Raw genomic sequence first — 22,777 nt, 5'->3', positions numbered from 1 at the left:
GCTCGCCCCACCCCACGCGGGATTGCAGGCAGGCAGGGGACAGGATGGGGGATCAAGTCCCAGGTCCGTGTTCGTTTAGTCTGCGAACACTTTGAGTCCCACACACGTGCCAGGAACTCGCGCGGGGAGAAGGCGAACGGAAGGTGAGTCTTCAGTGGAAAAACAGAGCCTGCGACGCCGTGGATGCCGCCCAGGGGCGAGTTTCCCCATCCGGGCAGCGTTCGCCCCGCCCCCGAGACCGCCTCGGAAAGGCGGCTCCGGCTGCAGGAACCGGCCCCGGGCCTGCCCTCCCCGGTTTCCGCCGCCTGGGCCGAGCCCTCGCGCCACCGGAAGCTCCCGCCGGGCCGCTGGGAAGCGGCGGCGGCGCCAAGGTTGGTTGCACTGCACCCCGCCCCCACCCACCCCGGGACTGCGGGGGCTCCCGGCCGCCGCCCCAGCGCTCCCCGCCCGGGACAGCCCGGCTCCAGCTCTCTGGGGCGGGGGCGGGGGCTCCCCAAGTGCAGGCCCCCTCCCCGCGCGCCTCCGGGACCTGGAATCCTGGCTGCAGAGCCCTGCCCCGGACTTGCTGCCCCCGCCCTTCCTGCGGGCGCCCGGGGCAGCCCTGCGGGGGCTCATCCTTGAATAGTCGCGGGCGCCGCTCTGCTCCCATCGGTGCGCACGCATCCGGAGATGTGGCGGTGGCGAGACGGCCGTCACCAGCCCGCGCGGGGCGCACGAACGGGGCTGGGGGACACGGACAGGTCATCCGGCATCACTGAGCCGGGCGGGGGGTGGTTGTGCTCCGGCTGCGGGACGCGGTGGGATCGCAAAGCTGGGAGCCCAACCTCATCCTGGGGCGGCCCACCGGAACTCCCAGGGAAAGTGGGGTCTGGTCCAGCTGCGCCCCGTAGGACAAGTGGAAGGCTGGGGAGACGCGGGTGTACAGTGCAGAGACTCCGCGTCTTCGGGGCCCGCGGGGGGGGGTGCGCAGAGATGGGACTGATGGCGGTTCAGAGTGGAAGAGAAGGGGGTCAAGGAGACATAAGGAGGAGCAGCCACAGAAGTGGGGCCGGGGGGAGCACGGAAGGGGTACAGGAAGCCACAGCAAGGAAGGGAACTGGAAAGGAGGGGCCAAGAGGCGTGTCAGGTGCTGGCCACAGGGCTGGTTGGATAGAAACTGGGACAAGCCCCGGACGTTTGGCACCCTCGACCTTGAGAACCTTGGGGAGATGGTTCCATGGAGATTGGAGTGAGGAAGCGGAGCGTCCGTGTAGACAGTATTTTCTAGGAGTTATGTTAAAGTGAGAAGGTGTAGATGTTGGAGAGGAATGTGGAATGAGGGTAGAGGGCGTTTTAAAGCACCATGTGTGGTTAGAACACAGGCTCAGGGCTCCCGAGTCCCCACTCACTATCGGGGAGTCCTCGGGCATGTCACTGAACCTCTTGGTGCCTCAGTTCCCTTTTCCGTAAAACGGGGATGAAGATGACAATACCTGCCTCATAGGGTTCACGTGAAGATTAGATGAGATGGTGCCTGTAAAAGCACTTAACACGGCACTAAAAGCACCTGTTACTTTTCACTTGTAATTATTAGAGCAGCTTGCGATATTTTGCTGCTGATAGGAAGGAGCTGGGAGGCATTGAAGACAGAGGGGAGAGAAAAGGGAGCAGAGAGAAAGGGACCGAAGAACTTGGATGGAGAGAGAAATCTTGGGTTCCTGTGCCAAACCAAGGGAAGGAGGGAGCAGGTGGGGACGCAGGGAAGTTTGCAGGTTTGGGGTATATGGTTAAGTGAGTGGCTTTCTGATAGTCTTTCTCCGCCCAGGTGAGGGTGGAGGTCCTGATTTCCACTGCAGCAGTAGGGTAGGGTGCCATGCCCTCTTTGCCAGTGACCCCAGGCAGACTCAGCATCGCTCCCGGGAAGGTGGACAGTTGAATTTACTAGGGTCAGAGGACAACGTCTGACCTGCCTTGCCCACTTGTGAGGTTCATCTAAAGTTGATGGATGTGAAAACACTATACAAGCATAACTTACCATTTTAATCTTTCTTCATGACCTTGAGGAGCTGGAAGGGCTGTGGCCATCATCAATATCAAAGTTTTTCGGGCACTTCACTTGGGCCGTGCACCATGCCATGCTTTCACCCATGATCTCATTTAGTTATTACAAGTCAGGTGAAGTAGGTATTAATATTAACCCCATTTTGCAGATGCAGAAACTGAGGTGCAGAGAAGTTACTGACCTTGTCCCAGGACCCACAGCTAGTAAGTGATGGACTCGGGGTCCCAACTCAGATCTGTCAGACCTCGAAGCCTGTGATTTGAAACTACTATGAAAGTTTGCAAAACCCCTAGTAGCAGCCCAGCAGAATAGAAAGATGTGGAGGGATCATCTTTTCCATTTGGTAGGTGAGGAAACAAAGGCTAGAAGCTCTGACCTCCATCCTGGGCTCTGTAGGCTCCACCAAGCTGCCTTGTTTTTGCCTCTCTTGAATGGGAGGAAGAACACAGAGCTTAGAGTCCCACAGACCTGGTGGTCATCGTGCTGTACCACCAGGTGCTGTGTGACTTTGGACCAGGCATCTTGCTCCTCTGTGCCTCCACGTGCCTGCGGAATTCCTAACAGGTTGCTCTAAGGAATAGGAAGGAAAATGTTGCCTGGGGCATGGTAGATGTGCCAGGAGCCATGCTTCCCACACAGCAATGGATCTGCGTCCCACTTGGCTGCGGAGACCAACTCCTCGTGACCTTGTATTTATCTAGACCTTTGTTCTTCTCAGGGCCAGGAAGTGGTGGCGCCTGATCCGAGTCTGTGGCCACCTATGACTTCCTGAGTGGGGCCGTGGAGGTAGGGCCCTGAGCAGTCCATGGTCCTGAGGCCTCGGACTTCAGAGGGGAGGCCAGGTGTCACACATACTGATGAAGAACGCCACGGGCAGGGCTGGGCCATCAGAAGCCTTCCTGCTGGCCTTGGCCATGGGGTCCCAGAATTTTAGACCCCAGAGAAGTCTTGGAGATAATCCTGTTGCAATTCCTTTTTTTTTTTTTTTTTTAAACAGATGGGGTAACCGAGACCCGCTGTGCAAAAGTGACTTTTACCTAAGATACTCTGGACAGGGCAGAGCTAATATGCACAGAACTTGCATTTTTGGACCTGACTCCAGAACCCTGGGGATTTCCACTGGGGCAGTGAACACCCACACCGAGTATCCTAGGCTGCTCGGAGGTTCCAGGGAACATAGACAAGTCACCGACAGGGGCTCTCTCTGCTCCTGTCCCCTGGGGAGGAAGTGGAGGAAGCCAGTGGCAGCCTGAGGTCCTCCGACTGGGGAAACTCTAACTGTGGTTCCTGAAAGTCCGTGACACGGTTCTTTTTTCTCTCTGACTTGCTTTCCCCTCCCTCTTGCTCAAAAGAATGACTGGACACTCCTAGAGCCTGCAGTCGCCATCCAGGGGATTTTTTTCACCACAAAGGGTAATTCCTGTCTCATCCCTGCTGTGACTCAGCTGTGACGTTGAACCGCACAAGCCAGCGAGAAGATAAAATCATCAGACTCCCGCACATCAGAGAGGGTGGCCCGGCCAGCACTCACCTCTTCTCCCAGCACAGACTCCACGGAGCTGGTCCCCTCCCCAGAGGAGCTTGAACAGGGGCCCCCCACCAGCCAGCCTGGGACCCTGAGATGGCCTCTGGCTCGGCCAGCAGCCGCCACCCCGCCCCCGATGAGAACGAGTTCCCCTTTGGGTGCCCCCCCACCGTCTGCCAGGACCCACCAGAGCCCAGGCCCCTCTGCTGCTCCGTCTGTCTCTCTGAGAACGTGAGGTGAGGGGTCGGAGGAGAAGAGGCGGGTGGGAAGGAGGTGCCAGGGAGGGACCCCTCACGGGAGGCGGGGGTGAGAGGAGCTGTGGTTTTGGGCAGGTGACTTCACCTCTCTGGCCTCAGCTTCCACACCTGTTCCTCAAGGGTCCCGGACACTGCCCCGTCTGACTGTTGGTGGGAGGAGAAGTAGCCACAGAAGGACGTCAGCTCCCTTAGCAGAAGGCCATCCGGGGTCTGGGGGAGAGCCTCTGGGTCCAGCTGGGCTACTTACTGTGTGGCCTGTGCAAATTGTTTGATGTCTCAGCCTCCTTGTCTGTAAAATGCCTGTAAAGTGATTTTCTACCTCCCAGGATTGTTACAAGGCCCAGTCAATAACATTCCAAAAAATCCTTGTAATAATGAATATTAACTCCCTGGTAAATGACAGACTGCTGTACAAATATATCTTTTTCCACAATATCACCCATCACCTCAGACTGTTTGCTGGGAATGCTTTTAAAGGGGACTAGATATTTTTTGTATTCATATATTATACATTTATGGATGTATATATAAAAAAAAAGTATATATTTGCATATAAATATATACAATGCACACATTTTGCATGTGTATAAAATATACATATATAATTTACATTGTATATTATATATTAAAATATGTGTATATTTATATGTAAAATATAAATAACTCAGGTGACATCAATATGATCGCCAGTATCCCACCTTAAGCAACTATTATGTACCAACTGTGTGCCAAGCACTCTTGTGTCTTCAGAAGCTCCTTGGAAAGGTGGGTACTATTATTACCCTATTTTACAAATGAGGACAGTGAGGCCTAATGGACAGATGAGGTCAGTTTGCCGCAGGTCAGTTTCCTGGCAGATGTGTTCTTAAACTGCCGTGCACCCCCAGCATGACCTTTGTTTGGGACTTTACAGTTTAAGAAGGTGGGAAACTTCTCAGGCAAGCTTGAGGAGTTCCAATGCTTTCACAAAGGAGGAGGCCGAGAGAAGGCGGAGAGAGGTGGTGGTGAGAAGGGCAGGTGGGGGGAGGAGCAAAGCTCGACTGGTTTCACCATCCTGGCTTCATCTCAGGCTTTTGCAATGGGTCTCTTGGCTTCCTTCGCTGTCCTTCCAAAACCCGGCAGAGGCGGGAGAGGGATCCAGGCCTGAGGCCTGAAGAGCTCTGCCCAGCTCTGCGCCTGCCTCCCTCGACCTTGGTGGATCCATACGTCCTCTGAGGCCTCATTCTCCTTCCTGTAAAATGGGCCTGACCCGTGGCTCTCACTGAGGACCGGATCGCTTGGGAACTTTGTTAAAGCACATAGGACCATGTGTCACCCCATTCAGAGTCCGGCACCCCCTCCTGGTTAAGAACCTCAGGCTAGGTGTTCTCGGAGGCCCCTTCTTATTCTGAGAGGCCATGGTCATCTGTAATTACTAAAAATAAGAGACCAAAATAAAATAGAGGAAGCTGAGAAGAACTAATATAGCTGCACATCCACAATCCTTTATCTGAACCCGTGGGGTCAGATGTAGTTTGGAATGGAGAAGTTTTTCAGATTTTAGAAAAGCAAGTCAGTGCATTACTGTGTAATTCTTCCAGCGGGAATTGGGGATGCACCTTATAATCAAGCAATGAATATTTCTGCAAACATAAATATTCACACTAAGTGGGATAAGTAGGGGCTTGAATAGCCTCTAGTCACTTCAGATCAGGTTTGGCTGCCAGAGAAGCTCACTGCAAACTACAGGAAAACATTGGTTTGGGAATGGTGGGCCTGGGATGGTGGAGCTGCAGGCTCATTGGTGTCAGCTGCCACACTGGGCAAGGGCTAGGCATTTGGAGCTCTGGGGACGGTGGTTGATGCCATGGAGTCGTGAATGCCTCACTCAGTGGCATTTGTTCATGTGTCCCCAGGAATGGTGAGGATCGGATCTGTCCCAAATGCAAAGGGGACGACACACCATCTGAGAGGCCAGGAAGCCTTCTGTCTCAGGAGCAGGTAAGTTGGCACTGCCAGGAAAGACTGTCTGTCAGTTGTCTCCGTTGGCAGGGGAAGAGGCCAAGTAGGTATCTGCCCACCTAGTCCCTGCCAGGTGGCTCCTTCCTTGTCTGAGTCTAGACTGAATTCATTTTGTCAGCAGTGAGGAGACTGACATTTGCGGTGGGGAAGCAACTTGCCCCAAGCCCCCTGGCCGACCCGTGACAGACTCAGGGTGAGGACAGCATCTAGACAGGGGTCAACACACCACAGCCTGCGGGCCCAACTCAGGCTGCCGCCTGTTTGTACGGCTTACGAGCAAAGAATGGTTTTTACACTTAAAAGGTTTCTAAAAATTGAAAGGAGAATGAGATTTTGTGACACATGAAAATTATAAGGAATTCAAACTTCCAGGTCCCTACATAAAGTTATATTGGTTCACAGCCACAACTCACTCATGTATATATGCCTTGCGTGTGGCTGCTTTTTTATTTTTAATATTTATTTACGTATTTATTTGTTTGTGCCGGGTCTTAGTTGCAGCAGGCAGGCTCCTGAGTTGTGGCATGCGAACTCTTAGTTGCGGCATGCATGTGGGATCTAGTTCCCTGACCAGGGATTGAACCTGGGCCCGCTGCATTGGGAGCGTGGAGTTTTACCCACTGTGCTACCAGGGAAGTCCCTGTAGCTGCTTATGTCCTGAAACAGCAGAGGTGAATAGTTGCAACAGAGGCCTCACAGCCCAAAATATTCACTCTCTGGCTCTTGACAGAAAAAGTTTGCCAACTCTTGACCTAGACAGTTCTTTCTGGCCCTGTTTGCCCTCAGACAGGGACAGGCCATCCTCATCTCACTTCTCCGGCTCTGCCAAACCGTGCTTCCAGGAATAAGATGCAACTTTGGTAGTGTGAGGGGCCAAAGAGATACCCTCAGGCATCAGTTTAGAACCCCAGCCCTTCTGAGCTGGAGAAGGACCCTCGCAGGTAATCTGTCCAGCCCAGAGGTTCCCACCTGTTGACCAGCACTGGTCCATTCCCACCAGTTCATGACAAAAATGATTGAAAAAAAAAAATAAGGAAATTGTTATGAGTTTTTCTTATAAAAGTAAATTCTTTCCATTTATAGAGTCAACCTTTACTCTGAGATGATGCCCTTCCTATTCATGTCTTTGTATAAAGGAAATGATTGTGATAGGTGATAGAATTCGGGGGTAAAGCCTTTATTTAGTAAAATTTTAAAATGGCAATCTTTATGTTCATCTCCTAATTTAAAAAGCAAACAAACTGGTATTGGTCTGTGAATCCAAAGCTTTAAGAATCCCTGCTGTAAATCTAACCCCCTCTTACACATGGGCCCCGACACCCACAGGGGCGTCTCATTGCAAAGCTCCCTCATGACCAGGGCCTCGCCAACTTGGCCACCAGCACTGTCCACACTGTGAGGCACCGGCTCCTTTCAACCAAAGCTCCACCCTTGCCCGAACCATGGCCCAGGGGTCAGGAGACTGGTGTCTGAGGATGGCTTTATAATTCAGTGCATGGCTGAGATGACTCCCCTGTCTCCACCTGTAAAGTGAAGATGCTAGGTTGACTGTGCAGGGTCTTTCCAGCATCTGCAATGTCCCATTGCCAGTCAGTGGCTGGCAGGACGGCTCTCCCTCCCGCTGTGGAACCAGAGGCAGGCAGTTCTCCACGCCTCCTTATCCCTTCTCCGCTCTGGCCCCTCGCCTGCGGAGAGTTGGAGGAATTTCCTGCCCCACCAGAGCTGGTTTTGAGGGCTTTCCTGTCTTCCTGTCAGCAACCCTCTCCCCCCGCAGGTCCTCAAGGGAATAATAGTAAGGATCCAGTGCATTTCCCCAGAACTTTATACTCTACAATGTGGTTAAGAGCTAATAGGATTAACACCCATGGAATAACTTTCCAAGCCTCCCTATTTAAGATCTTTGTACTCCACCCTCGAAAGAGAGGACATGGGCTAGATGCTTTCTAAGGCACTTGCCTGCCCGAAGGCATCAGGGCTGCTGTTCTGACGTGTTTTATTCTTGCCTCTTAACAAAATGAATACAGATTCATTGTACAAATCTTAGATAACATAAAGATGAGATATTTTAATCTCTCTCAACCCAGTAGTCTTAATTTTTTCATCTTTGTTAATGTGAAATCAGATGAAAGTAGAAGCGTTCTGATTAAAGGGGAGCCTGGAGCCCCGTCCTTTCGGTTACCCCACTTCCTTCTCCTGTCCCAGCCCCTCAGAGACACTGGGGATTCCTAGGGCCCTGCAGAGCACAGTTTGAAACTTGCTGCCTTAAACCAAATGAAGTGACTCTAATGATGGAATTACAGGCACTGAAACAGGCTACAGAGTGGGAGGAGGGTACACCCCCAGTGGAAAGCTGGGGGGTGGGGTGAGCCAGTGGTCTGACACCTGCACAAAGCCACAAGTGGAAAGACCAGGGACTCCTTCAGCTTCTGACCCGGTGGGAGCTTTGGGGGGACTTTTGACCAAAGGAAAACAGCTGATTATAAATCAACACTTCGCATACGTGGCGATTCTGCAGTTTGTGCATCTGGGGAAACCTGGGAAGTGAAGGTGGGGTGGACAGGCCGGGCCGGAGACCAGCTGAGCTGAGCCCCGAGGTGCCCATTCTTGCAACACTTTCCATGCCATCTGCTTATCAGTTTGTCCTCCTCCTCTGACTTCACTAGATTAATGTCTCTCTAAGAAGTGCTGGAAGCCCGAGACCGATTAGCTCATGTAAGAAGCAGATGTTAAAGGATAACTGTTGACCTGGTTAGAGACTTGGTTCTTGCCTGGAATGACCTTCCTACAGAAGTGACAATGAAGTAGGGGACGATCCGGTGGCTGGGAAATAGCAGTCAATTCTGTCTGCCTGAGACCCTGTGAATGGGATTGTTTCTCTCACTCGCTTTCCTCTGAGGTCACTCAGGAAGGTCAAAAGCAAGCTGCTGCCAGGGGCTTACAAGAGTGCCTTAAACTATTTTAGAATCAGAAAACAATAGGAGGTCAAGCTGTCTAGTCCAATTTCCGTTCTGTACTGGATTCCTGCCAAGTGGCTTTGTGTCCTTCCAGTGACGGGGAGCTCATTACTGCATGAAACCACCACTTCCACCATGGGGAACTAATTGTTGTACCATTTTCCTCTTTGTTTGTACTGAGCTGAAGTCTGTCTCCCTTGGGGCCACAAAAAGTAAGTCAGTCAGCCTTCTGTCCCCTGAGGCCGTCCTGAGTCTGTGGAAGGACGCTGACCACGTCCATCTTGAGTCTGTCCTCAGCCTCTGTGCATATCTGTGTCCTTTGAAATGCAATGCGTGGAGATGAACCCCCTTACACTTCTGAGCTTGACAATTGCATCTGTAACCTTATCGATCCCATGACATCCTGTGTCATGGGCAGTGGTGATACCCCTATTTCACCAGTGGGTAATATATCGAGGTTCAGTGAAGAGGTGTGCCTGCACTAGTCATACAGCAAAGGGGGGGCAGAGCCAGGCTCCCACTCCTGCCCCTTAGGCTGCTGACATCTTCTCTCTGCTGCCTCCAGATGGTGGATCACCCCCAAATGTTTTACACAGGTTTAAATACACAGTCCACCTTAAGTGCTGGAATCCACCAAATGCTGTGGAAACAGGAATGGGCAAGACTACTTTCAACTAGGGGAATCAGGCAGGACTTCCTGGAGGAGGTGGCAGTTGAGCCAAGCAGAGATTGCCAGAAAGGAAACTGGCTCAGGTACAGAGGCGGGCAGGAACTGGCGAGCAGACCGAGTCCACCCTGTCACTGTCGAGTGCCTCTCCCTCAGCACTAGCTGAGACCCAAGCAAAAACAGCCCCTCCTGGCATCCAAGACCTTGGCCAGCCTCAGTGCCCAGCACAGCAGCGTGGGAAGTGCCTGGCACATTGCAGACCCTCCGCTCTGTGCAGTAGCTTCACGGAGGCAGCTCTCATGCTCCCGGCACCCTCTTGACACTCACATTCTCGGAGACCCCTAGGTCCCCAAGTGGGGACCCTTTGATCGAGCTCTCTGCTGACCCCGTCACAAAGGGCCTGGGTAAGCAGGGAAGCTGGGAACACCACACACCCCCAGACTTCTCGGCCGTGGACAGGAGGACAAGTGTTCCCTCAGGGCTGGGATTTTGCTTTCTCTGTTTCCTCCTCAGAGGAAATTCCACTGCGAATTTTATTTTTAGCAGTTTGCAGGCAATGAGACCGCTCACACAGGGGCCTCCTGTGGCACCAGACAGGCACAGGCTTGGCTCAGGACAGATGCCCCGTTCCTCCTCTGCGACCCCAGCCCCTTCCCTCTCCAGTCCCCTCGGTCCCTGGACTTCAGATGAGGCTACCCTTTAGTCAAGGTGAGGACTCCTGGTGGGGAGGAAGGACCCTGGACGTAGATTCCAGGCCCCTGGCCTCCGCCACAGCCTTGCCCCAAACTTGCATCCTGCAAGTCACCGGCCATCTCAGCTTCAGCTTCCTCACCTACACGAGAGGCAGAACCTCCAGTGGGAAAATAGGGTTTTACAGAATTAGTTATTAAGAGTTTGAGATGTGAGGATTAAATGAGACGCGTGAATGTGACAGCCATTAGCAAAAGGAAAAAGATGTCCCAAGGGCAGTGCTTAATCCACAGGAATAATTTTGCTAATAATAGTACTTCTACTAATCATGGGTAACCTTTACTGAGCACCGCGTCAGGCAGAATGATGCTCCCCAAAGATGTCCACGTGTTAATCCCCGGAACCTGTGAATATGTTACCTCACATGGCTCTATTAGTCTGCTCGGGCTGCCGTAACTAAGTACCACAGACTGGGTGGTGTGAACAACAGAAATCTGTTTTCTCACAGTTCTGGAGGCAAGAAGGTCTAGACAGAGTTGGTTTCTTCTGAGGCCTCTCTCCTTGGCTTGTGGATACCCTCTTCCCCCAGCATCTTCCCATCATCTTCCCTCTGGATGTCTGTGTCCTAATTTTCTCTTCTTATAAGGACACCAGTCATACTGGAGTAGGGCTCACCCTAATGACCTCCTTTTAACTTAATTACCTCTTTTAAAGACTCTGTCTCCAAATACAGTCATGTTCATGGGAGCTAGGACTTCCCTATATGAATTCAGGGTGGGGAGACACTACTCAGCCCATAACAATGGCAAAAGGGACTTTGCAGATGTGATTAAATTAAGGATCTTGTGATGGGGAGATGACCCTGGCTTATTTGGTGAGCCTGTTGTTATCACAAGGGCCCCCAAAAGAGGGAGACAAGAGAATCAGAATCAGAGCGAGATTGGAAGATGCTCTGCTGCTAGCTTTTAATATGGAGGGAGGGACCCTGAGCCAAGGAGTGCGGGTGGCTTTCAGAAGCTGGAAAAACAAGAAAACATGCTCACCTTGGACCTCCAGAAGGGGCACAATCCTGCTCACTTTTAGGACTTCTGGTCTCCAGGTCTGTAAGATAATATTGGGCTGGCCAAAAAGTTCGTTCGGGTTTTCCCATGACATGAAAAACCAGAACGAACTTTTTGGCCAACCCAAAAACTGTGGGTTGGCTTTTTGTTGTTGTTTGTTTATTTATTTGGTTGCGCCAGGTCTTAGATGCGGCTCACGGGTTCCTTAGTTGTGGCTCGCTGGCTCCTTAGTTGCAGCACGTGGGTGGGCTCCTTTGTTGCGGCATGCATGTGGGATCTAGTTCCCTGGCCAGGGATCGAACCCAGGCTCCCCGCATTGGGAGCGCGGAGTCTTAACCCCTGTGCCACCAGGGAAGTCTCAGTGGGGGTTGTTTTAAGCCAATAAGTTTGTGGTATTTTGTTACAGCACAATAGGTCACTCATGTCAGAATTTACATATATTATGGCATTTAATCCTCACCATAACTCTATAAGGGGGAGTTCTGTTATTATACTCATTTTGCAGACTAGGAAACTGAGACATGGAGAGGTTAATAACTCTCCCAGGGCCACATAGATAGTGTGTGAAGTGACAGAGATGCGCTTTGCACCCTGACAGGCTGGCTCCAGAGCCCACCCCCTTAACCCTGGAAAGCACCCCAAGGAAGGAGAGACTGAGTGACTGATGGTGGGACTCTGGGCAGCCTGGCTGGCCACCAGCGGCCTCTCAAGTTACCCCCTGCCCCTCCTCTGCCAGACATGAGAGGCTGGTCCCAGCCCACTCCCATTGTACATGGTAATAAGGATGCCCGCTCCACCCATGTAGCACTTGCCAGCCTGCATGGGCTTTCATTGCACAGACACACCACAGGGCTCAGATGCCAAAGGAACATGTGCCTCTCCACCTGTGGGTGATTCTGGACTCCCACCGTTAGTTCTATCACTTTCACCTTTTTACCTCCCTCTGACTCTCCAAGCATATACCCTTAGAACGGCAGAGGATTCGAATCATGGGCTCATAGGGAGTTTCAGGGCCTGAGAGATGACCCCTCGTGCATTTGCCAGCTTCCTCCCTGGCCTCAGGCCCTCCATCCTTCCCTCATGTCAGGAACTACCTTCTGGGAGAGGCTGCATCACAGGGCACTTTCCAAGGCCATTGCAGTCTCCCTGACAAGGCTACACACCCCTCCCCAGTAAAACATCTGTTTTCTATTCTTTGTTGGGAGCAACTTGTGCTTGAAGCCCGGGGCAATGGGGCAAAGTGGGGGGTGGCCTTTTGCTGGGCTGTGCTCTGTGTCCCAAACCAACTGTACTCATTAAGCCCATAGCTCTCACTTATTTTACTATTAGAGAATAACTAGTGTGGCTTTGTATTTGCTCAGCCCAAAAGACCTCTGTCCTCCCCTCCTTTCATCCAAATCTCCCTTCACATCACCCCATGAGGTTATTCTTAAAAACAACAACAAAGCTCTTGGAAAATCAAGATATTATTTACATGTAATAAAATTCACTCATTTTAAGTGCACAGACTGATGAATGCCGGGAAATGTATACAATCGTGTGACCTGCAGTCAGGAGGGTGAATGTTTCTGCACCAGAAAAAGCTTCCTTGTGCCCTTGTTTAGTCAGTCTCCCCCAGCTGCAGCCCAGGAAGCCACTGGTCTATTTTCTGTCACTATAGTTTTGCCTTTTCTAGAATCTTGTAAGAATAGAATCCCAGTATGTAGTCTTTGGTGTTGGACTCTCTTCATTTAGCGTGTTTTGAGGTCCCTGCATGTTATCGCACATATTAGTAATTTAGTCCATCTGACTGCTGGGTAGTGTCTTGGAGTACGGATATACCGCACTTTGTTCATCCATCCACCAGTTGATGGATACTTGGATTGCTGGCAGCGTGGGCCTCTTATGAGTAAAGCTGCCGTGAACATTTACATACACCCGGACATATTTTCACTTTCTCTTGGGTAAATTCCTAGGAGTGGAATGTGTGGGTTGTCTGATAACTTGATAAGCACGGTCTTATGTATGTATGATTTAACTTTATGAGATACTTCCATAGATTTTCCCAAAGCGATTGTACCATTTTGCATTCCCACCAGCAACCTATGAGTGTTTCAGTTCCTCCACGTTCTCACCAAAGCTCGATATTCTCGTTCTTTGTAAATTTTAGCCATTTAGTGAGTGGACAGTGGCATTTCGTTACAATTTGCATTTCTCTGATGACTGGTGATGTTGAACATCTTTACATAGGCTTGTCATTTGTGTATCTTATTTTGTGAAGTATCTGTTCAGTATTTTACCCATTTTGTATTAGGTTGTTTGTCTTATTGAATTGTAAGAGTTCTTTATGTATTCTGGATATAAGCCCTTTCCAGGTCTATGTTTAGGAAAAAGTGTTCTCCCAGTCTCTCCTGGGCTTACTCTTTTTTTTTTTTTTTTTTTTTTTGTGGTACGCGGGCCTCTCACCGCTGTGGCCTCTCCCGTCGCAGAGCACAGGCTCCGGACGCGCAGGCTCAGCACCCATGGCTCACGGGCCCAGCCGCTCCGCAGCACGCGGGATCTCCCGGACCGGGGCACGAACCTGCGTCCCCTGCATTGGCAGGCGGACTCCCAACCACTGCGCCACCAGGGAAGCCCTGGACTTACTCTTGATAAGAGATAGAGACATGGGGTAGGAAGATCCCTGGAGCTGTGCTGCTTCCTAGCTGTTCCTCCTTGAGTAAATCCCTGGCCCTCTGTGAGCTTCAGTTTCTTCATCAATCAGATGGGAACAAAAAACCTACCCTGCTATCCCCAAGTGTTGTTAGGGGCCCTAGGAAGAATTATGACTATGAAAGCATTTTGTGAACTCCTCAGACTTACACACAGGTTGACAGTATTGTCAAGTTGCTTGTTAGAGGCCCTCACAGAGCCCCCAGGCCCGGGGGGGGCAACCAAAAAGCAAATGACGATTACAGGGCTGAGTGGAATATGGCCCAGCAGGAGAGGTGGCAGCGCTTCCCAGGACCACAGCAGGGGCCCTTCTCTTGTTCTGAAGGAGGGTTACAGGATGGCTGAAGCAGAAGGAACAGCATGTGCAAAGTTTTGTGGCCCAGCCCAGCTTATGCCTGGTGGATGCTGGTGGTTTGCAGAGAGCCCCAGTGCCACTGGGAGCCCCATAACATCCAGTGACATGGTTCTTATTTCCAGGATCACTCCGAGGTGGCTGAGGCTGGAGTTGGGTGTCCCTTTGCAGGTGTTGGCTGCGCCTTCAAGGTAAGCATCTGTGTGTAAGAGAGGAGATCTGTATACTACAGTCTCAGACCTTCCCATCAGCCCCTCCGGGATGTTCCCACAACATCAAGCTACGCCTCTGGATGTACCTTACATGACTTTCCCAAGCAACAAATTCACTAGTAAACCATCTTTGTACTCAGGGGAGTTCTTAATGTCTCACCTGGGCATTGTAGCATCACAAAAATGACCACCGCCCGCACCCCCAAAAACCCCTCTGCCTCTCTCCATGGTCCTGAATCATCACTGTGCTGAAGGACATGGCAGAATTGTTGCTCTGGAGGCTGGGATGGACACAGCTCATCATGGGTATGTCTCATGCCAGGGTCCTTCTCCGAATCCCTCTTGCTGTACACTTCCCTTGGCCGGGTGAATGGATATGACTTCCCTTGGCAACCTTTGGTGGCAGGACTCTCCACTGCTCCCTGGTCCTCCCTCCCCCTCTGTTTTCACTGATCAGCCCCACTCTCTTGGCAGGGGGGCCCAAAGTTCATGCAGGAGCATGAGGTCACCTCCCAGGCTACCCACCTGAACCTGCTGTTAGGGTTCATGAAACAGTGGAAGACCCAGCTGGGCTCTGGCCTGGGGTCTGGACCCATGGCCCTGGAGCGGAATCTGTCAGACCTGCAGCTGCAGGGGGCTGTGGAGGCAGCTGGGGACCTAGAGGTGGACTGCTACCGGGCCCCCTGCTCCGAGAGCCAGGAGGAGCTGGCCCTGCAGCACTTCATGAAGGAGAAGCTCCTGACTGAGCTGGAGGGGAAGCTGTGCGTGTTTGAGAACATTGTCGCCGTCCTCAACAAGGAGGTGGAGGCCTCCCACCTGGCCCTGGCCGCCTCCATCCACCAGAGCCGGCTGGGCCGTGAGCACATCCTGAGCTTGGAACGGAGGGTGAGCATGGGAGGCACGTTTACCCTCAAGGCAGCTCAGGGCCCCCCCCGACCGCCCCGCCACCCCATCTTGTCTCCAGAGCAGAGGACCAGCCTTCCTGCTAAGCATTCTCCCTGTGCAGACCAGTCACTCCTCCTTCAAAAATATCTCTCCTGCATCCCACAGCCTTCTAGGAAGAGGACTGAGTCAGAAGTTATAGTCAAGGTCAAACTCCCCCGTCCAGTGCTTCCTTTCCTTTGCTTAAACTTCTGCAATAGACTATTCCCACCCCAAGCATCTCATTCCACAGCTGGACATTTTGCACCGCTAGAAAGTTCTCCCTCATACTTAACTAAAATCAGCCTCCTGTGTCTTCCCTGCCCCTCGGGGCCCCCAAAACATCTGACTTCTAGCCCCCATGGAAGCCCTTCAGAGATGAGCAATCAGTAATAATATCCTGAGTGTTTCCTTTTTTAGGCTAAACACCCCCAGTGCCTTCACCACTTCATCAGAGCACATCGTTTCATGCTGTCCTCATAGGTGCTGGCTCAGCCTCTAAAGGATTCCACACACTCAGAGTGGTGGTGTCAAACCACCAGATAATCCACTTACCTGACAGTTCTTGGTTGCACCAGACTGTCCCCTCCTTTGTTCCAGAGCTTGTACTTCTCTTAATATAACCAGTCACAATGTTAATGTTGCTTTTTGGGGGGGCAGCAACATTACTTCACCATCTCATGTTGAGTTAGGCCTGGATTTTCGTTCCAGGTCCACCATTAACTTGCTGTATAGATCTGGGCAAATCACAGGACTGCAGCTTTCCCATCCGTAAAATTAGGGCTTCAGTTTTCTTTAAGGACACTCACTTCCATTCCTGACTTCCCTACCTGAGTACACCCAAGAAAAAATTTGTATTCTTTCAAATGTCAGTGGAGGAACCTACCAGAAGAGCCAGGCACTGGGTTTGGGTGGTGAAGTAAAGGATTTATTTATGTAACTCTTGCCCCAGTTGGAAGGTGATGGCCTCCCCGAGGGCAGTGACTGTGTCTTCAGTTCATTAACGAATTTCCTGGCTCTACTCTTACGTGCCAGGCACTGTGCAAGGCACGGACACAGATAAAATGAGCATGGGCCCAGCCGTTGATAGGGGAGACCATCTATCCTGTTGGAAAGGCAGAAAAATGTATCTCAGATGGTTGTAAAGCCTCTATAAGATCGAAGATGAAAGAGAGAAACCAGCTGAGCTAGGGCAGTGGTTAAGTGTTTTGCAGAGGAAGAACCCTGTGAGCCAGGTTCCTGACGGACGAACAGGAGTTGGCCAGTGGACAAGGAAGGGAAAGGAATCCCAGGCAGGAGGGACGGCATGTACAAAGGCAGATGCACGTGGCTGAGGGAGGCAAGGAAAGCAAATTCGGGGGCAGCTCTGTCTCTATATCCCACTGTCCCCATCCCACCGCCAAGCTGGATTCTGGTGCCCCTGGCTGAATGGGCTTCCCCGCCCCAGGTGATGGAGCTGCAGCAGACCTTGGCCCAGAAAGACCAGGCCCTGGTCAAGCTGGAGCAGAGCTTCCGCCTCATGGAAGAGGCCTCCTACGACGGCACGTTCCTATGGAAGGTCACCAGTGTCACCAGGCGGTGCCATGAGTCAGCCTGCGGCAGGACCGTCAGCCTCTTCTCCCCAGGTAAGGCCTCCCTGGGGGCACAGACAGCAGCTGGGGGAGGCGGGCGGGGGGGGGGGCGGGTTCCGCTCTGACAGGTGGGCTGCGTCCAGTTAGGCCAGTGTCCATTCGGGCCCCCGGCCCTACCAGGCCCGCGGAGGTAGTAGGCCCCTCCCCGCTCAGCCGTGTGGATCAGGGGCTGTTTGCACCAGGCATACCTCCCTGGACGTCCGTCATGGTCTGCAAGTAGGAATAAAATGATCTACGTTGTGTGGATATCGGTTGTGAAAGAGAGTGCGCTGTGAACCAAAGTTTGTGTAGATGCGAGGGACGCCCAGGGTGACTTTCACAGGTAAATACCATGGGGCCCCGCCCTCAGAGACCCCGTGGTCTGAAATAAGACAAGTGGAGAACTCTCTGTGTACCACTGTGGGGAGCACGTGATTGAGTATCGTGTACAGTGGGGCAGTTCTTAGTCGTTTCTGGGGCCCCTGGGCCTGGCACGATGTCTTGCATGAAGTAGGCAGTTACTCGGTTGTTGTTTCTCCTAATTAACTGATAGCTGTCAGTGTAACAATGTGTGTATTTGTGCTCAGACCTGTGTGCTTTTCCCCTGGCCTCACTCGCGCGCCTCTAAGTAAACGGGTGGGTCGTTAAGGAGGATCTCTGCCCATGGCAGTTTTAACCACCACTCATATCTGCTCCAGCCTCGTGCCTTTCCTGGCCATCTGCTCCTCCGACACACCCAAGGTCAACAGTGCTGGGATTCAGAGGGGCATGGGAGCTTGCCCCACACCATAGAGCAGGCTGGGTCCCAAAGCCAGCCCCCTTTCCTCAGGAACAGGGACAACCCCTTCAGGGGGTGGCCTCGCCTCCTACACATAAGCTTTTTTGTCCTGGCTTCTTTCCAGAGAGGGAAAAAGCAAGCAGTGTCTCTGGCTTCCTGTTCTACCAAAACACAAGGGGCACAGATGAGTCAGACTGTCAGCCTGTCCCTCCTCCACTCCTTCCCGCATACCCTCCACACCCTGTCCCCGCTCAGCCCCTCCCAGAAGGGCCCTCATGGTGACGGCTACTGGAACCCACACTCAGATGGCTCTTTCAGCTGCCCAGGGAGAGAGCCCACAGGCCCCTGTGCCTGATCACCAGGGGATGATTCACCCCGGGGGCCTTTGCCAGCGGTGGCCGGCAGCACTGTGATTCACCGCACTCTCTCCCAGCCTCCAGGAGACCCCCACCGCTTGGCCTAGGGCAGCGGAAAGAAGTCCGTGTTGGGAGGTAGGAGGCCTGGCCCCTAATTCTGTCTCTGCCCCCAGTACACTGTGACACTGTGGCCAGCCACTTCCCCTTGCTGGGCTTGGGTTCCCGACTACAAAATGCAGGTTGGTTAAATCAGAAGTGTGATCCCAGGGCCAGCAGCATCTCTATCCCCTGTTAGAAATGCCAGTTCTCAGTCCTCACCCCAGCACTACTGAGTCAGAAGCTCCAGGGGCAATCTGATTCTGATGGCCTTTGACAGCCACCAGGCCAGATGATCTCCAAGATTTGATGCTCTATAACGGAGAAGAATGCTGAGCTCCATCCCCAGATTTCATTTTTATGGTTTTTTTTTTTTTGGCTGCATTGGGTCTTCGTTGCGGTGTGCGGGCCTCTCATTGCGGTGGCTTCTCTTGTTGCGGAACATGGGCTCTAGGCACACAGGCTTCAGTAGTTGTGGTGCGCGGGCTCAGTTGTTGTGGCTTGCGGGCTTTAGAGCACAGGCTCAGTAGTTGTGGCGCACGGGCTTAGTTGCTCTGCGGCATGTGGAGTCTTCCCGGACCAGGGCTCAAACCCGTGTCCCCTGCATTGGCAGGCAGATTCTTAACCACCGTGCCACCAGGGGAGTCCCGATTTTGTAGTTTTGAGCCATGACCTGGGCATGCCTGACTGTCAGTCCCAGTTTCCTCACCTGCAAGGCCTAGCACTCTCCAGCTGCCTCGGCGCTGACTCTGGCTTCCTCACTTCAGCTTTCTACACTGCCAAGTACGGATACAAGCTGTGCCTGCGGCTCTACCTGAATGGGGACGGGACGGGGAAGAGGACCCACCTGTCCCTCTTCATCGTGATCATGAGAGGGGAGTATGATGCTCTGTTGCCGTGGCCTTTCCGGAACAAGGTATGGGCCTGGGGGACAGTGGGGGTGGGATGGAGGAAACCTGGGTCCTGATCCTGATTTAGCCATGAACTTGCCTGTGTGACCTCGGCAGATCCTTTGCCCTCCGTGCTGTCAGTTTTCCCTCATAAAACAAGAGCCTGAGTTCACATCTAGTAGCCAAGGCTCTTCGCTGCATTCTGGGTCTAGGAGCTAAAATGTTTGGACCAGCGACCCTGGAAGACATGTAGAGATGAAGTTCACGTGGTGGGTGAATAAGGAAAACTTCTTGGAGGAGGTCCTGTGGGGCTGGCCTGAACTGACAGCATTCTCAGGAAAAGGGGAGGAGGCGGCAGATCCTCTGCACACCTTGTAGAATGGCCCAAGTCCCAAGCGCTGACAACACCCGATGTTGGCGGGGATGTGGTGCCACGGGAGCTCTGCCTTGCTGCTGGTGGGACTGTAAAATGGCGCAGCCACCGTGGAAGATAGTTTGGCGGTTTCTTACACAATTAAACATACTCTTATCATGTGACCCAGAAATCACACTCCTGGATGTTTACCCAAATGCGTTGAAAACTTACATCCACACAAAACCCCTGCAGACAGATACTTACAGCAACTTTATTCATAATCGCCAAAACTTGGAAGCAGCCAAGATGTCCTTCAGTAGGTGAACGGATAAATGAGCTCTGGTAAATCTAGACAGTGGAATATTATTCAGTGCTGTAAAGAAATAAGCTACCAAGCCATGAAAAGATACGGAGGAAGCTTAAAGGCATATTACTGAGTGAAAGAAGCCCATCTGAAAAAGCTAGATACTGTATGATTCCAATTATATGACATTCTGGAAAAGGCAAAATTGTGGAGATAGTAAAAAGATCAGTGGTTGCCAGGATTTCATGGAGGGGAGGAGAGATGAATGGGTGGAACGCAGAGGATTTTTAGGGCAGTGTAAATACTCTGAATGATATTATAATGATAAGATTCACGTCCTTATACATTTGTCCAAACCCATAGAATGTACAACGCTAAGAATGAACCTTAAACTAGGGACTTTGGGTGAATATGATGCGTCAACATAGGTTCATCACCTGTAGCAAATGTACCGCTTTGGTGGGGATGTTGACAGTGTAGGAGGTCGTGTGGGGATATGTACTCGGAAATCTCTGTGTTTTCCATTCAATTTTGCTGTGCACCTAAAATTGCTCTGAAAAATAAAGTTTGTTAAAAATGCTTAAAAGGGCCGCCGGAGGTGGGAGTGTGGCAGGGATTCCCCGCAGGTGGACGGCGGCAGCAAGGGAGTGGGGGAGGGAAGGGGAGGGTGTGGACTCCACACCTCAGCTGGGTGGAGGAAGATAAGGGTGAGCAGGTGGGGTGGAAGCGGTAGTGCCGCAGTGGTCTGGCTATGAGTCAGTAGGTCAGTGGTTCCCATATGTGCTGGGGGGATTTTCAAAATACTAATGACTGGGTCTCACTCCCGTAGATGGTGAGGCGTGAGCATCGGGAGTTTTCAAACCTTCCCAGGGAATTCTAAAGTGCAGCCAAGTTTGAGAACTGACTGCTGCAGTGGGCGATGGGCATTTCAGTGACGTGTGCCAGGGAGGAAGCTGTGTGTCACTTTGAGATCGTTGGCTTCTCGGAGGCACACAGGGCCCCTGTACAGACCAGAAGCTGGGTTCGTGTTTCAGGGTGTTGATTGCCGTCTGCTCAGTGGAAGGCCTGTCTGCTCTCGCCTGGGAGGGTCCAGCTGTGTTTGAAGGATCAGACAGACACCTCAGTGCAGGAAGGGACATCTTGGGTTATGGAGTCCAGCCTCCTTGTCCGGGCTTAGTCCCCCCTTTAGCCCCCAACCGCCAACCACAACTGGCAGTGGCATCTGAATTCCCCCTTCCTGTTAGAACACCTGAGCTCTAATCATGGGACACCCCTGAAGCCTGCTCATGGCACCAGGTGCTTCCGTTTCTGGGCTCTTCCTGTACGCCATGTGTGGTCCTTACGTGTTTCTTTGACTCCTGATCAGTGTGAGCTCAGGGTTAGAGGGGCTGCACGGGTGACAGGCACAGACCCCGTCCCTGATCTCCCACTGGCCCCTGCCCCGCAGGTCACTTTCATGCTGCTCGACCAGAACAACCGTGAGCACGCCATCGACGCCTTCCGGCCCGACCTGAACTCAGCATCCTTCCAGCGGCCCCAGAGCGAAACCAATGTGGCCAGCGGCTGCCCACTCTTCTTCCCCCTCAACAAGCTGCAGTCTCCCAAGCATGCCTACGTGAAGGACGACACCATGTTCCTCAAGTGCATCGTGGAGACAGACGCTTAGGGCAGGAGGGGCCGAGCAAGCCGCACCCGGGTCCTGAGGGAGCACCCGCTCGGGTGGGGGTTCAGCAAGATGACTGAGGTCCTGCCTTTGGCGCCCAAGATCCCAAGGCACAATGATGGGCCGGGGCTGGCATGACGTGAGCCGAGCGGACAGATTGACCGTGGCTAGCTATCAGTTTAGCGTGGCGGGACCTTGGACTGGGCCCACAAAGGCACAGGGTCCCAAAGGAGGTGGTGCAGGACTGATCCCCCTGCACTGACCGTGCAGCACTGGAGCCCCAAGAGCCACCCGGCCCTGAATGTTGAGATGGACTCCGGCCGAGATGGGGAGGGTGTGGGGACCAGGCTGGGGCGTGGATGGGGAGCTGGAGGTGTGGAACCTCAGCAAAGAAGCTCCAGGGATGGGAAGACCTCTGCAGGCCGCCACAGAGAGTGAGCTTGCTCTCGTCCTGCTTGGAATCAGAACCAGGACCAGGGGGTGGAAGTGACAGGGTGCCAGTGCGAATTCAATCTGTCCCAGCCTGGACCGAGTTCCCCAGCACTGGAGGTGAACAAGCAAAACCAGGGGGCTACGCTGCGGGGAGGGCATCAGATGCGGGGAGGGGTGGTTTTGAAGACCTTCATGGTTCCTTCCAGCCCAGAGTCTCTGACTCTAGGCCTCCTGGGCCAGACGAGGCCTAGTGCCGCAGGGGGTCTGGAAACATTCAGGAGCCCGATGCCCTCCAGTTTCCTGACTCACCTTCAGTACCGCCAGGTGGGCTGAGCTGACCCGCACGGCACCTGCCACACTGGGCCGGGCAGCCTGCTTGCCCTCCATGCGGAGCCACGCAGAGGCCCTGCGTCCTGCGCGTCCCCCAGCTGAGCGCCCCTCCACCTTCTCCAGGTGAAACCAGGTCCCTAGCTCCCAGAGGCAGCTGGAAGGAGCGTGGAGAAGGAGAGGGGCACAGACTCTCCACGCTGCCTGCCTGGGGGCCCCACTCTTGGCCATTTCCAGAATCCCGTGTCGCCCGTTGAACGAAGGCAACCACATCTCTAGTTGATGGATCAGGACTGCTGAGCCGCCCACAGATGTTGACCTTTTATATGTATAAAACCAAAGAAAGAATTTTTTTTTAAATCTCTTTTGCACTTTTCATAAAGGGTATGGTTGTGGGAGCTGGTGGTGACTTGTGAGCTCTGGGTGGCGCCGCCAGTTTTGCAGGTGGCATCCAAGGCTGGTGTGCTGGCCTCTCTGCCTCAGTCTTCTGTCTGTAATGGGGGAACCGCCCCGGTCTGCCTCCCTCGCTGAGTTCTGTGACCTCAAAGGAGATGCTACACAGGAGAGGCTAGAGAGAGAAAGGCCCGGACACCA

General features: G+C 52.8%; 1 protein-coding gene across 6 annotated transcripts; it reads left to right on the top strand.

The window, feature by feature from the left end:
* The first annotated feature begins 246 nt into the window (after positions 1-246).
* TRAF1 (TNF receptor associated factor 1) lies at positions 247-22,543 on the top strand. 6 transcript variants are annotated; one of them, XM_022578879.2, is made up of 9 exons: positions 247-371; positions 2,190-2,244; positions 3,394-3,802; positions 5,719-5,803; positions 14,365-14,430; positions 14,926-15,336; positions 16,820-16,997; positions 18,980-19,128; positions 21,209-22,543. In XM_022578879.2, exons 3-9 carry the CDS (start codon positions 3,663-3,665, stop codon positions 21,425-21,427), a joined length of 1,248 nt encoding a protein of 415 aa, XP_022434587.1. In that variant the 5' UTR covers positions 247-371; positions 2,190-2,244; positions 3,394-3,662; the 3' UTR covers positions 21,428-22,543. The 6 variants fall into 6 exon arrangements, with proteins under 6 accessions (XP_022434587.1, XP_022434590.1, XP_022434588.1 ...); XM_022578880.3 differs by lacking the exon at positions 247-371 and adding an exon at positions 430-651; XM_022578878.3 differs by lacking the exon at positions 247-371 and adding an exon at positions 430-740.
* Positions 22,544-22,777: the final 234 nt, after the last annotated feature.

The sequence above is a fragment of the Delphinapterus leucas genome, chromosome 6 (assembly GCF_059928025.1).
Source record: "Delphinapterus leucas isolate spDelLeu-1000000601 "Yukka" chromosome 6, BTC_Dleu_Yukka2, whole genome shotgun sequence".
In the NCBI taxonomy this organism is placed as follows: Eukaryota; Metazoa; Chordata; class Mammalia; order Artiodactyla; family Monodontidae; genus Delphinapterus; species Delphinapterus leucas.
This window is presented reverse-complemented; position numbering and strand designations above follow the sequence as displayed.